Below are 12,710 nucleotides of genomic sequence, written 5' to 3' on the forward strand. Positions count from 1 at the left end.
TAACTTTTTTAAATATTTAAAATAGTAAATTGTGGATGTCCAACAGGTTTATGGCCAGGTGTCCATGTACAGTACCCTCTGTAAATATTAAATACATACAACGATGTGCAACAAAAACGTGTTGAGTTGCACAAATCAGGAAATGGTTCAAAAACAGGTAAACAGTTGAAGGCGCCACTGTCAGTCCAACGAATAAGAACTTGTAATAAGCAACTGGTGGTTTGTAGAATCTGCCTTGGAGGGATGCATGGTTATATAAATTACACAGACAGTTAGAAGGATGGTTTTGAGTGACTAAACAATCACAGCTGGGAAACTGCTGGCATACAAGATAGCCATGCTGAAAAGTACCACACCCCTACTTTAAAGCATGATAGCAGATATCTGATCCTGTGGAGCTGTTTTTCTCCAAAGTCTTTGGACAGCTTGTTCGGATACATGGTATGATTGACCCTATCAAGTACTTACAGATATTAGATCAACAACTAAATACCAAACCTGCATGGAAGCTGGAAACTTGGTCATAGACTTATGGTTGTATTCTTAAGCACAGCAAAGATCAAACACCCTAAAATCAACAAAAAACTGATTCATTGACCACAGAAGCAAGGTTTTGACATGGTCATCCTAGTTATCTGATAAGAAAAAAAAAAAACTGGAACGAGTGTGAATTGTCTCAGATCCCTTTCTATTTGTTTTACAGTTCCATTGAGCATTATAGGAGAAGACTTCAAAGTGTTAATTTAGCAAAGGTGGCTCAAAGTGCTGAATTAGTAGATGCAAACAGTGGTGTAGCACACAGATTTTTTATATATATATTTTTTGTTTTTGCATTTTCTCCCCTTTTTTCAGAGCTGAGATTCGATACGATGTATTCAAGATCCCAGCTCTGGTTCCAGCGTGTGTTTTTACCACTGCGCCACCTGAGCGGCCTGCACACATATTTTATAAGATTTAGATTTTTTTCTTTTAATCATTGTGATTCAAAAAAAATAGAGCTTTTAACTAAAATGATAAGCAATAAAGAATGTTTTTACAGCTATTTTTTCCAACAGTGCCAATATTTTGTGTAGGGCACTGTATGTAGACCTTTGACCTCAACAATATATAGGATTAATACATCTTTTATAGTGTAATTAACTTTTTATAATCATTATTTTAGCTCTATGTGTGACTGTTGGATGTTGTGAAGAATTTTATAAAAAAATGGGAGAGACTGTGACGATGAACTGTGGCAAGGAAGCACCGAGCGCTGATATAGAGTGGAAACACAACAATGTCCTGGTCATACGGAAGACTGGCAAAACCGGACGATTGGGCAAAGGTAGCTCAAAATTGATTCAGCTTTTTTATGTCATTTCATAATAATTGGGACAGTATGTGCAAATAAAGACAGAAAGCAGTGATTTTGTAAAACCACTTTAACCTGTGATCAAACAAAAGCAGTGTAAATATTTAAAGTTTTGATAAATATACACTGAAATCGATTCTTGCAGGTAACAAAGGTAACAAAAAAAACTGGGACAGGGTCATTTTAAGAATTAGTATACAAAGATAACTGTTATACAAATCACTGCTTTCTGCATTTATTAGCATTATACAAACTGTCTTAATTGTTTTAATATGAGGTTTGAATCTCATGATAATTATATAGCCAGTGATGTTCTCACAATAAGTTTCCTCCAGTGGTGTGATAAGAATAATGGTTTGATTTTAAAGGTCTGGTGAAAAATGCAAAGCTTAATGGAAACAATCTGATGATTCAGCCAATAAGTAACGATGATTTTGGAGACTACACATGCAACACTGTCCAGCACAAACTGTTTGTGGCATCAGGTGAGAGAACCTTTATAAATATACCTTGTGACCTTGTTATTACATGGCAGCATCTAAGTTTATGATTATGGCTTTTGCATTACACCTGACCACCTAGACACATTAGGCCCTCATAATATACAAACAGAGAGGTCAGGTATACAAACAGATACAGGTAATCATACTGATTAGCTATGTGAAGATCGGATGTATAATATGTCTAGGCACGTTTTCCCTGTCTATGTGTGGATTTCCTCTGGAAATTTTCTTCCCACCCTCCAAAAACTTGCTAGCATGTAAACTGGTAACTTCTCACTTCCAAAAGGTCAGAATAAAAGATGTGTGTGTGTGTGTGTTGATTGGCATCAAATTCAAGGTGTATTTTGATATAAGTCACTGCACTTTCAGCATATTTTGCACAAGTAAAATTCGAATTTTTCTATTTTGTTTTTGCTTTCAGTCTTTGCAAGCCCTTCACATGTGCTGGTCTCCACTGAGGCCAAGCTGAGTTGTGACATTAAAGGAATGACAGCACAGTTTAAGTGGACAGGACCCAATACATTACAGTACGGAACTGACAAAGATGTGACCCTGAAAGCAGTGAGGTCAGATGACACTGGACACTGGAGCTGCCAGATAATGGATAATGGAAAAGAGATCATGACGCTCGGAGTGGATCTCACTGTTGTTGGTTTGTTTTTTCTAAATATAATTTCATGAAATTTGTTCACATATGTATAAAAATGTAATCATTTCTATTAACCCTGTTTTCCTAATATCTTCTTAACATGTTTTAAAGCAGTCATAACATGTAAAGTTACAATATACACTAATCAACCATAACATTAAAACCACCTCCATATAGAAGCACTTTGTAGTTCTACAATTACTGACTGTAGTCCATCTGTTTCACTGCATGCTTTGTTAGCCCCCTTTCATGCTGTTCTTCAATGGTCAGGACCCCCATAGGACCACCACAGAGCAGGTATTATTTGGGTGGTGGATGATTCTTAGCACATCAGTGACACTGACATGGTGGTGGTGTGTTAGTGTGTGTTGTGCTGGTATGAGTGGATAAGACACAGCAGCACTGATGGAGTTTTTATACACCTCCCTGTTACTGCTGGACTGAGAACAGTCCACCAACCAAAAATACATCCAGCCAACAGCGCCTCGTGGGCAGCATCCTGTGACCCCTGATGAAGATCACAAAGATGACCACCTCAAACAGCAGCAATAGATGAGCGATCGTCTCTGACTTTACATCTACAAGGTGGACCAACTAGGTAGGAGTGCCTAATAGAGTGGACAGTGAGTGGACATGGTATTACAAAAAACTCCAGCAGCGCTGCTGTGTCTGATCCACTCATACCAGCACAACACACACTAACACACCACCACCATGTCAGTGTCACTGCAGTGCTGAGAATGATCCACCACCCAAATAATGGTGCGAAAAAATGGTGAAATAAATGGTTTAATCACTTCTGTTACAGGTCCTCTGATTACCACAAAGGAAATTAGGGTTAATCCAGGGAGTGATGCAATGCTGCCATGTATTCTACCCAACTTGGGCCGTCTAAGTATAGTGGAGGCCGGGTGGACACGTGACCCCCCTACTGATCTGCACTTAAAGACAACATCAACCGGTGGTCTGAAGTGGAATAGCACCTCTGACTTCAAGACCAGGTTCACTCTCAGTGACAAACCACTCAGCACCGTCTTTAATGTCACAATGAAAAAAGTAAGAATCGTGAAGGGCTGGTTTTCCTCTGAATGTTTGAATAGAATAGAACAAACACTGGAAACAGTGGAGTGCAATGATAGTTGTGATTTCTTGGTATGAATCTGTAGCTCATTGGTCAAATCAATGCTTTCTGTCCCTGATGTGAAAAAATAATGCTTAATTATTATTATCTTCATTGTTTTGTTGATTTACAATTTAATTTCATTAAAACCTTTTCTTATTTTTCTTAGCAGAAATTTATATTCTCTCATATCAGCAATAAAATAATAAAGCATTAAAAGTGAACATCACAAATTCCTCACTTTCTCAAGGACCCAACACTAACAGCCTGGCAGTTATGAAGCTTGTAACAAGCAACCTTTTGATTACTAGACTGGTTACTTTAACTCTGAGCTACCACTTTCCTTATAGTTTGTCAAATTCCACAAGTATTGTTTTAATTGTATCTTTATTTGCATATTTCCTGAGTTACTGGCTTATTATGGTTGGTACCTCTCACAACCAAGCATGTTGGTTAAAACACCTGATCTAATCAAATTAACCAGGTGTTAATCTATCCCAACCGTTTCTACCTGTCCAGAGCTACTCAATAATATATGACCTGGTTTGACTGAACTAATTCACAGCCTCACTACAGCACATACATGTGCTCCTCTAATCTGCACTCTGGAGAAGTGCTAAAAGACCAACAATCAACTTCTCTGAGGCCTTCAGACTATTTGTTCTGAAAAAAACAACTGCATGTTACATATAGGGATACAACTATATTAATTTTTACATTCAGTACACATAAATCTAAAACACATAAAAGGTTTTATATATATATATACAGTGTATCACAAAAGTGAGTACACCCCTCACATTTCTGCAGATATTTAAGTATATCTTTTCATGGGACAACACTGACAAAATGACACTTTGACACAATGAAAAGTAGTCTGTGTGCAGCTTATATAACAGTGTAAATTTATTCTTCCCTCAAAATAACTCAATATACAGCCATTAATGTCTAAACCACCGGCAACAAAAGTGAGTACACCCCTTAGTGAAAGTTCCTGAAGTGTCAATATTTTGTGTGGCCACCATTATTTCCCAGAACTGCCTTAACTCTCCTGGGCATGGAGTTTACCAGAGCTTCACAGGTTGCCACTGGAATGCTTTTCCACTCCTCCATGACGACATCACGGAGCTGGCGGATATTCGAGACTTTGCGCTCCTCCACCTTCCGCTTGAGGATGCCCCAAAGATGTTCTATTGGGTTTAGGTCTGGAGACATGCTTGGCCAGTCCATCACCTTTACCCTCAGCCTCTTCAATAAAGCAGTGGTCGTCTTAGAGGTGTGTTTGGGGTCATTATCATGCTGGAACACTGCCCTGCGACCCAGTTTCCGGAGGGAGGGGATCATGCTCTGCTTCAGTATTTCACAGTACATATTGGAGTTCATGTGTCCCTCAATGAAATGTAACTCCCCAACACCTGCTGCACTCATGCAGCCCCAGACCATGGCATTCCCACCACCATGCTTGACTGTAGGCATGACACACTTATCTTTGTACTCCTCACCTGATTGCCGCCACACATGCTTGAGACCATCTGAACCAAACAAATTAATCTTGGTCTCATCAGACCATAGGACATGGTTCCAGTAATCCATGTCCTTTGTTGACATGTCTTCAGCAAACTGTTTGCGGGCTTTCTTGTGTAGAGACTTCAGAAGAGGCTTCTTTCTGGGGTGACAGCCATGCAGACCAATTTGATGTAGTGTGCGGCGTATGGTCTGAGCACTGACAGGCTGACCCCCCACCTTTTCAATCTCTGCAGCAATGCTGACAGCACTCCTGCGCCTATCTTTCAAAGACAGCAGTTGGATGTGACGCTGAGCACGTGCACTCAGCTTCTTTGGACGACCAACGCGAGGTCTGTTCTGAGTGGACCCTGCTCTTTTAAAACGCTGGATGATCTTGGCCACTGTGCTGCAGCTCAGTTTCAGGGTGTTGGCCATCTTCTTGTAGCCTTGGCCATCTTCATGTAGCGCAACAATTCGTCTTTTAAGATCCTCAGAGAGTTCTTTGCCATGAGGTGCCATGTTGGAACTTTCAGTGACCAGTATGAGAGAGTGTGAGAGCTGTACTACTAAATTGAACACACCTGCTCCCTATGCACACCTGAGACCTAGTAACACTAACAAATCACATGACATTTTGGAGGGAAAATGACAAGCAGTGCTCAATTTGGACATTTAGGGGTGTAGTCTCTTAGGGGTGTACTCACTTTTGTTGCCGGTGGTTTAGACATTAATGGCTGTATATTGAGTTATTTTGAGGGAAGAATAAATTTACACTGTTATATAAGCTGCACACAGACTACTTTTCATTGTGTCAAAGTGTCATTTTGTCAGTGTTGTCCCATGAAAAGATATACTTAAATATCTGCAGAAATGTGAGGGGTGTACTCACTTTTGTGATACACTGTATATATATATATATATATATATATATATATACATGTATATATAATATGTTTTATACATATTTTTTCCCAATTTTAGTGTAGTCAATTCCTCCGACCCATAACAGAGCCTATAACAGAACCACATATTCCGGTTATCCCTCCCTGCAGGCACTACCAGTTATGCCTGCTAGATGGCGCCCAGCCACCCTGTGGCAACGCCGAGTTCAGAATCTCTAGCTCAGGGGTGAGGAACCTTTTACCCACTGAGGGCCAGATTAATGATTACATATCTGGTCACGGGCCACACACTACAATGATGCAACATACAGCCAAATAATATAGGCTTTATAAATACACAATGCTGAATGTATGTAGTGTTTATATTTGATCTCAGACTTACCTTATCATAGTTTAATGTGCCAGCGAGTAATATTTTTAATATTCTCTGCCATATCACCAATACGGTCATCATTAATTGCGGGGACAGAGATGCCTGGGCTGCTTTGCTTGCCTTGTTGCTACCGCGACCCTGAAATGGATTATGCGGAACAGATGATTATGATGATTAATTGCATAAAGCCCAGACAATAAAATCTAGGAAATATATGGCAGGCCACAATTGATTGAGCGGGGGGCCGTATACGGACCGTGGGCAAGAGGTTCTCCACCCCTGCTCTAGCGGAATATCCCGCTGCGCCACCTGGGTGCTTCCTTAAGGTTTTGTTCACGTTTTCTGACTAAGCAAATTCCTACTATACTGACAGAAACTTTGTTCAATATGCTAGTACAGGCCGAAATCTTCAGGTTTTAGGTTGATGCATGAAGGGGTTAAACATCATAAGGTTTTTTTTTTAATATAGTTTTACCATGTTATCTGATCTCATTTTTTTCAGGTGGAACATGCTGATGCTGGGATGTACGTGTGCACTCTGGTGTTTGAGGGTGGAAAAAATCTAAATGCTACGTTGAATGTGGTGGTTGAAGGTAAAAGAGTTTCTGGTAAGCATAGCTGTAGCTGATGTTTGATGTGTACATTCAATTATGTGTCAAAAATGTGCATTTATTATCCTATTTTAATATTTTTGTGTTTGTTTCAAAAAGCTTTATGGTGATATTTAACTTTGTCATTCTAAAATGATAATTTGTTAGTGATTATAGCTGGCTACAGCAATTAAGTCTGTGTCCATATAAAAACGGCTAATTTGACTGCATCTACATGATACAAGGAGTTGTGACATTAATGTAATTGTATCAAGGCTAAAACATGCTTTACTTTAGAGCGTGCAAGGTGGATCCCACACACCAGCAAGAACGGAAATGGAACCCACTTGCAAATATTTAATCAAGGTAGAACAATACTGTGGCCGCTCAGGTGGTGCCGTGGTAAAACACGCTAGCACACCAGAGCTGACAGCTACCCCAGCATAGGGTAGGATAAGCCAGATAGGGGGTTATCCTCATAACTAAGTGAATTACGACTGCTGCAGGCTGATTGATGGCATCTGCACAGAGTCAAGGACTATTGGGTGTGGTGCTCTGTACACAAAGCTGATCCACATATGAACTCGCCTCATGCAGGTGAAAAAATACAGTCGGCTACTGCACACGTGTCGGAGGGGTCATGTGTCAGTCTCGCTCTCCTCAATCACCACTAATAAGAAGGGACAATCACAAACTATTAACTGGCCAAATTTGTAGAAACAAAATAACAAATAAAAGACACAAAAATAATCACAACCCACAACAGAGAAAGTGGATAGAACAGGGATAGTACAGAACTGAGAACTAGACTTCATAATATGACAGTCTGTTCCAGCCTAGTCCATAGTGACTTGGCTATGCACGAATGAAACCCCTACCCTACCCCTGGTGCTTTCTGTGCATGAAGTGGTTTTACAGGTGACTCCACTCTGGAAAAGGGACTTTGTGCCACCTTTGGCAAATCCCAGAAACCAAAAGAATTCTGACATCCCACGGCAGAGGAAAACCGGACTGGACCAACCACATTAATAACAATAATAATCCATTTTATTTATGGCGCCTTTCAAAACACTCAAGCACTTACAAAAGCAAGAAAGTAACAGACATCAATAAACTATTAAAATCTAATAGAAAAATCAATAAAGATAAATACAATAAAATTAATACAATCTTTAAACAGTCAAATGTAATCACTGTTAAATAAATATTGGGGTAGTAGTACCAATCAAGTTTGAAAGATAAGTAGTAGGCTAGCTTGAAGAGGTGAGTTTTAAGTTGGGATTTAAAAGTAGAGAAACAATCGATAGTACGGATATGGATTGGGAGGGTGTTCCAGAGAGAAGGGGCAGAGTGGCTAAAAGCCCTCGCACCCATAGTCAACAGGTGGACAGAAGGTATAGAAAGCTGGAAGGCTGAGGAAGACCTAAGAGTGCGGGTGGGATTGTAGACTTGGAGTAAATCAGAGATGTAAGAGGGTGCTAGACCATGTAGAGCTCTGAATGTGAATAATAAGATCTTAAAGTGTATGCGATAATTTACGGGGAGCCATTGAAGCTAATTAGAAACATTAGAATATAAGAACATAAGAAGCAGGAGCAGGGGTTTACTTACTGTCTCCCTTTTCCATAGCCCCGCTGCACCTGAGCCCCACTGCCAAAATAATAAAAACAAGCCTAATTAAGGGCATTTTTGCAGAATTCCAGACCAGGACAAGACTTTATAGCGCAGGTTGGACACCAGATAAATTAAGCTGGTCTTGCCCCAGGATGAGGTTCAGGAGCAGCTGAACATGTGACCTGAAAAGCACAAAAAACTCTCGTCAAAGACATTAATCAAACCCATGTGACCATGGAGTCACTCTGCCACCTCAAGCTACTACTTCAAAGAGGAACAGTTCTGTCTGGCTATTTTTTAAAGCAGAAAAACTGTAACCCCGCCCGCTTAGGTGGCGCAGCGGTAAAAACACACGCTGCAACCAGACTGGGATCTCGAATACATCGTATCGAATCTCAACTTTTCCTTGCCGGCTGAAGGCTGAGCCGCCACATGAACAACGATTGGCCGGTTGTTCAGGTGGGTGGGACTAATGGTGCAACCTCTGCTGGCTGATTAGAGGCGCCTGCACAGAGATGAGGAAAGAGTGCTCTTAGGGTGTGTCTCTCTGTACACAATGCTAGGTGGCACAACACTCGTCAATGTGTGGGTGATAAGATGCATGCTGCTTGCTGCCCACGTGTCGGAGGGGGTGTGGGTTAGCTTTGATCTCCTCGGTCAGAGCAGGGATCGGCATAGGCAGAGAGGAAGCACGATGCAATCGGGCAGTTGGACGCATAACTGTAACTTAAAAAAAAAAATATTCGAACAATGACATAATAGAGTTTGTATCAAACATAAAAAGAATGTTTTTTTGTTTTTTTTTACTAATAAACCATGCTGTCACTTGACTCTTGAGTATTCACTTCTTCCACTGCATGAAACACAATGTCAAACAGCCAGATGTGTCTGTGCAGATCCTAAGGTAAAATCGGCAAACAATGACAAAGGAATTTTACAGAAGTCTGTGCTGGGTGTGGGATTGTGGGTCTGGATTGCCGTTGGAGGGTCTTCTCTACTTTTGATTGGCCTGGTTGTGGTGATTGTCCAGATGCACCGCAGGAACAAACGGATAAAGGTAAGAAAAATTGAGAGTGCTTAAAATACAGAGATGAAATACAGGGCTAATAAAAATTTTGAATTTTTAGAGGCAGATTAGAAAGATGAAGTCAACGCGGCAGTCCCTTGAACCCCGGAATTACTGCCAGTGTGACAGGTAGGCTCTATTATTCCACAGCATGTGAAATGCAAATACAAATAGAAAATGGTAGTATGCACTTATTCTGCAAATGATGCCTACAACATTATGGTTGTGTGGTTTGTAGTGCTGTCTTTTCACAGCAAGAAGGGACTGGATTCGATTTACTGGCCAAGTGGCCAGGCTCCTTTTCTGTGTGGAGTTAGCATGTTCTCCCTGTGTCTGTGTGGGTTTTCTTTGTGTGCTGCTATATACAGTATATCCTAAGCTACTATAAATTACCCTATGTGTGAATGTGTGTGTGTTTGCCCTGTGATTGACTGTCTGGGGTGTTTCCTACCTTTTGTTAACATGTTTGTACAAACAACACAAAAACAGCAAAGCAAACCAAAGAAAACAAGAAAGGAAAGAGAAAAAGAAAACTTAAAGATTAAGAGAACAAGAATAAAAATACACAGTTAAAATCAATAACTACATACTTGAATTGAGAGTTTGAATCCCAGCTGAGCAATGCTGTACAATGGGTGACCCAGCACTTTGCCCCCTGCTTCCCAAAAAAACAAGCTGGGATATGCAAAAGAAAGAATTTTGTTGTACTGTACATCTGTATATGTATATATGACAAATAAAGGCATTCTGTTCTAAAGCCTTTCTATTCAATGCTCCTTTAACCAATTATGATTGTATCAACTGTGGAGATTTACAGAACATTTGTTTTGTTTCTAATTATTCCACAGATCTCCCAGTCCTTTATTGCACCTGTCTGTATTGCAGGCATGTAATTAGGAATGATAAAATCTAAATGTTAATAGGGTAAAAAATTAAATACTTTTAAAAAATGCTTTTGCTTTGTTATCTACTTCTGTGGGCGGCACAGTGGGTAGCACTGTCGCCTCACAGCAAGCAGGTCCTGGGTTTGATCCCCAGTCGGGGCGGTCCGGGTCCTTTATGTGAGGAGTTTGCATGTTCTCCTTGTGTCCGTGTGGGTTTCCTCCGGGAGCTCCAGTTTCCTCCCACAGTCCAAAAACATGCAGTCAGGTTAATTGGAGACACTGAATTGCCCTATAGGTGAATGTGTGTGTGTATGTGTGTCTGCCCTGCAATGGACTGGCACCCCGTCCAGAGTGTTACTGTGTGCCAGGCTCCAGCACCCCCCCGAACAACCCTAATTGGATAAGCGGTTAAGAGAGTGAGTGAGTATCTGCTTCTATTTCCCTCTGAAGGGAACTTGTTCCACAGTTTGAATACCAGTGCAGTGTTCAAATCTTTTTGGCCTGTAATGCATCCCACTTATATTAATGATTGATATTCAGTAAATCCTGTAAATCTAATATTCAGTCTTCGGTTTATATCGTATTAGTAATAATTCTAATAATATAATTTATAATTTGTTTCATGTTGATTGTTTATATTAATTATTATGTTGATTATTTTTCAATATTATAAATGCTATATATTGTTTTATTAAAGGCCCGCAAAGCAACCCAGGGCTGGCAAGGGAGTGAGACCTCCTCCACTTCCTCGCCAACATTACAACGCTTTAACCGACTAACATGCCCAATGGATGATGGAAAAGAGGATCATTATGAAATGCTGATCAACAATTTCACATTTTTATTTCTGTGATTACTCTTTGATTTTACTTTTATTGCTTATATTTGATTGTTTTTAATTTCTTTTTTATGGGGAAGGGTGGTTCCATATATGATGCTATAACTGAATAAAGATATTATGTGTCTGCAGTTTGTTAATACATTTATTTTCTGAAAAATCTCTAGTATGATGTTACTGTAAGTGTTAGAAATGTGTGATTGTGTTGTTTCCTGACTTTTTTTTATATTCTGTTTTTTGACTATTGAATGTTTAACAGTTTTGCTTCCATATTAAAACTTTGAAATAAAAGCTGTGTGTGCATGTGTGTGCATTCCACAACGTTTGCACCATTATGAAGCAGCAGCACTTCCTACATGCACATGGGGGGTGTTAGATATGCACAGGTGGCCATACGTTCACAAACATACAGCTGAGAGATGACGGGTGATTAGGAACAAACTTTTAAGGTGCCAGTTTTGGAGCAGGGTTTTCTTTATTCTATGGTAGCCTTTTGAGATCTTGCTTGACTGTGGACACAACATCTGAACATTATCTGAACATCTCTTAGCATACAGTGACCACGGCTGTTTTTTTTAATAGGTGCAGTCAAACTAGTCCTATTTATATAGGCAGAGTGAAATCACCTTCTTTAGTCAATCATAATTGCTAACTAGGACTTAGAAGTCCATGCCACTTTCATCACCACCTAACGTTTGTTTGTTTGGTTGGTTGTTTTGTTTTATTAGGATTTTAACGTCATGTTTTACACCCTTCGGTTACATCCACAGATTCATCAGTTCACAAGGTTATATCAAATACAGTCATGGACAATTTTGTATCTCCAATTCACCTCACTTGCATGTCTTTGGACTGTGGGAGGAAACCGGAGCACCCGGAGGAAACCCATGCAGACACCGGGAGAACATGCAAACTCCACACAGAAAGGACCCGGACCCTCCCATCTGGGGATGAACCCAGGACCTTCTTGCTGTGAGGTGAGGCGACAGTGCTACCCACTTAGCCACCATGCCCCCCCCCCCCCCCCCCCCCCCACCTAATGTAAGCTGTTGAATAAATGTTTTTATATGCATGTTAAAAAAACAAAAACTCGTAAAAGTTTAATGTTAGACAAGTATTTATTTCAATTAGTTAGTCCACATCCACATTTATTGTAGGTGTATATAAACTTTTGGCTTCTATGAATTAAAACCTACTGGAACACAACTGTCCATTCATGCAAGCTTTACATAACTGTAATCTTTAACATGGCCATGATTATAGAGGATAAATTAGTTAAAGTTAATGACATCAAGTTAATTTACTAATTTACTA

General features: G+C 40.0%; 1 protein-coding gene across 1 annotated transcript; it reads left to right on the forward strand.

Annotated features, from left to right (window-relative positions):
* Positions 1 to 1,146: 1,146 nt before the first annotated feature.
* Positions 1,147 to 11,472, forward strand: cd4-2.2 (CD4-2 molecule, tandem duplicate 2; the record flags this gene model as incomplete). The annotated part of the gene is made up of 7 exons (XM_062991604.1): positions 1,147 to 1,324; positions 2,276 to 2,506; positions 3,312 to 3,559; positions 6,907 to 7,012; positions 9,505 to 9,665; positions 9,736 to 9,803; positions 11,256 to 11,472. Coding segments are annotated over 7 exons (1,074 nt in total), but the record flags the coding sequence as incomplete, so codon positions are not given.
* Positions 11,473 to 12,710: the final 1,238 nt, after the last annotated feature.

This window comes from Trichomycterus rosablanca, chromosome 3 (assembly GCF_030014385.1).
Source record: "Trichomycterus rosablanca isolate fTriRos1 chromosome 3, fTriRos1.hap1, whole genome shotgun sequence".
In the NCBI taxonomy this organism is placed as follows: Eukaryota; Metazoa; Chordata; class Actinopteri; order Siluriformes; family Trichomycteridae; genus Trichomycterus; species Trichomycterus rosablanca.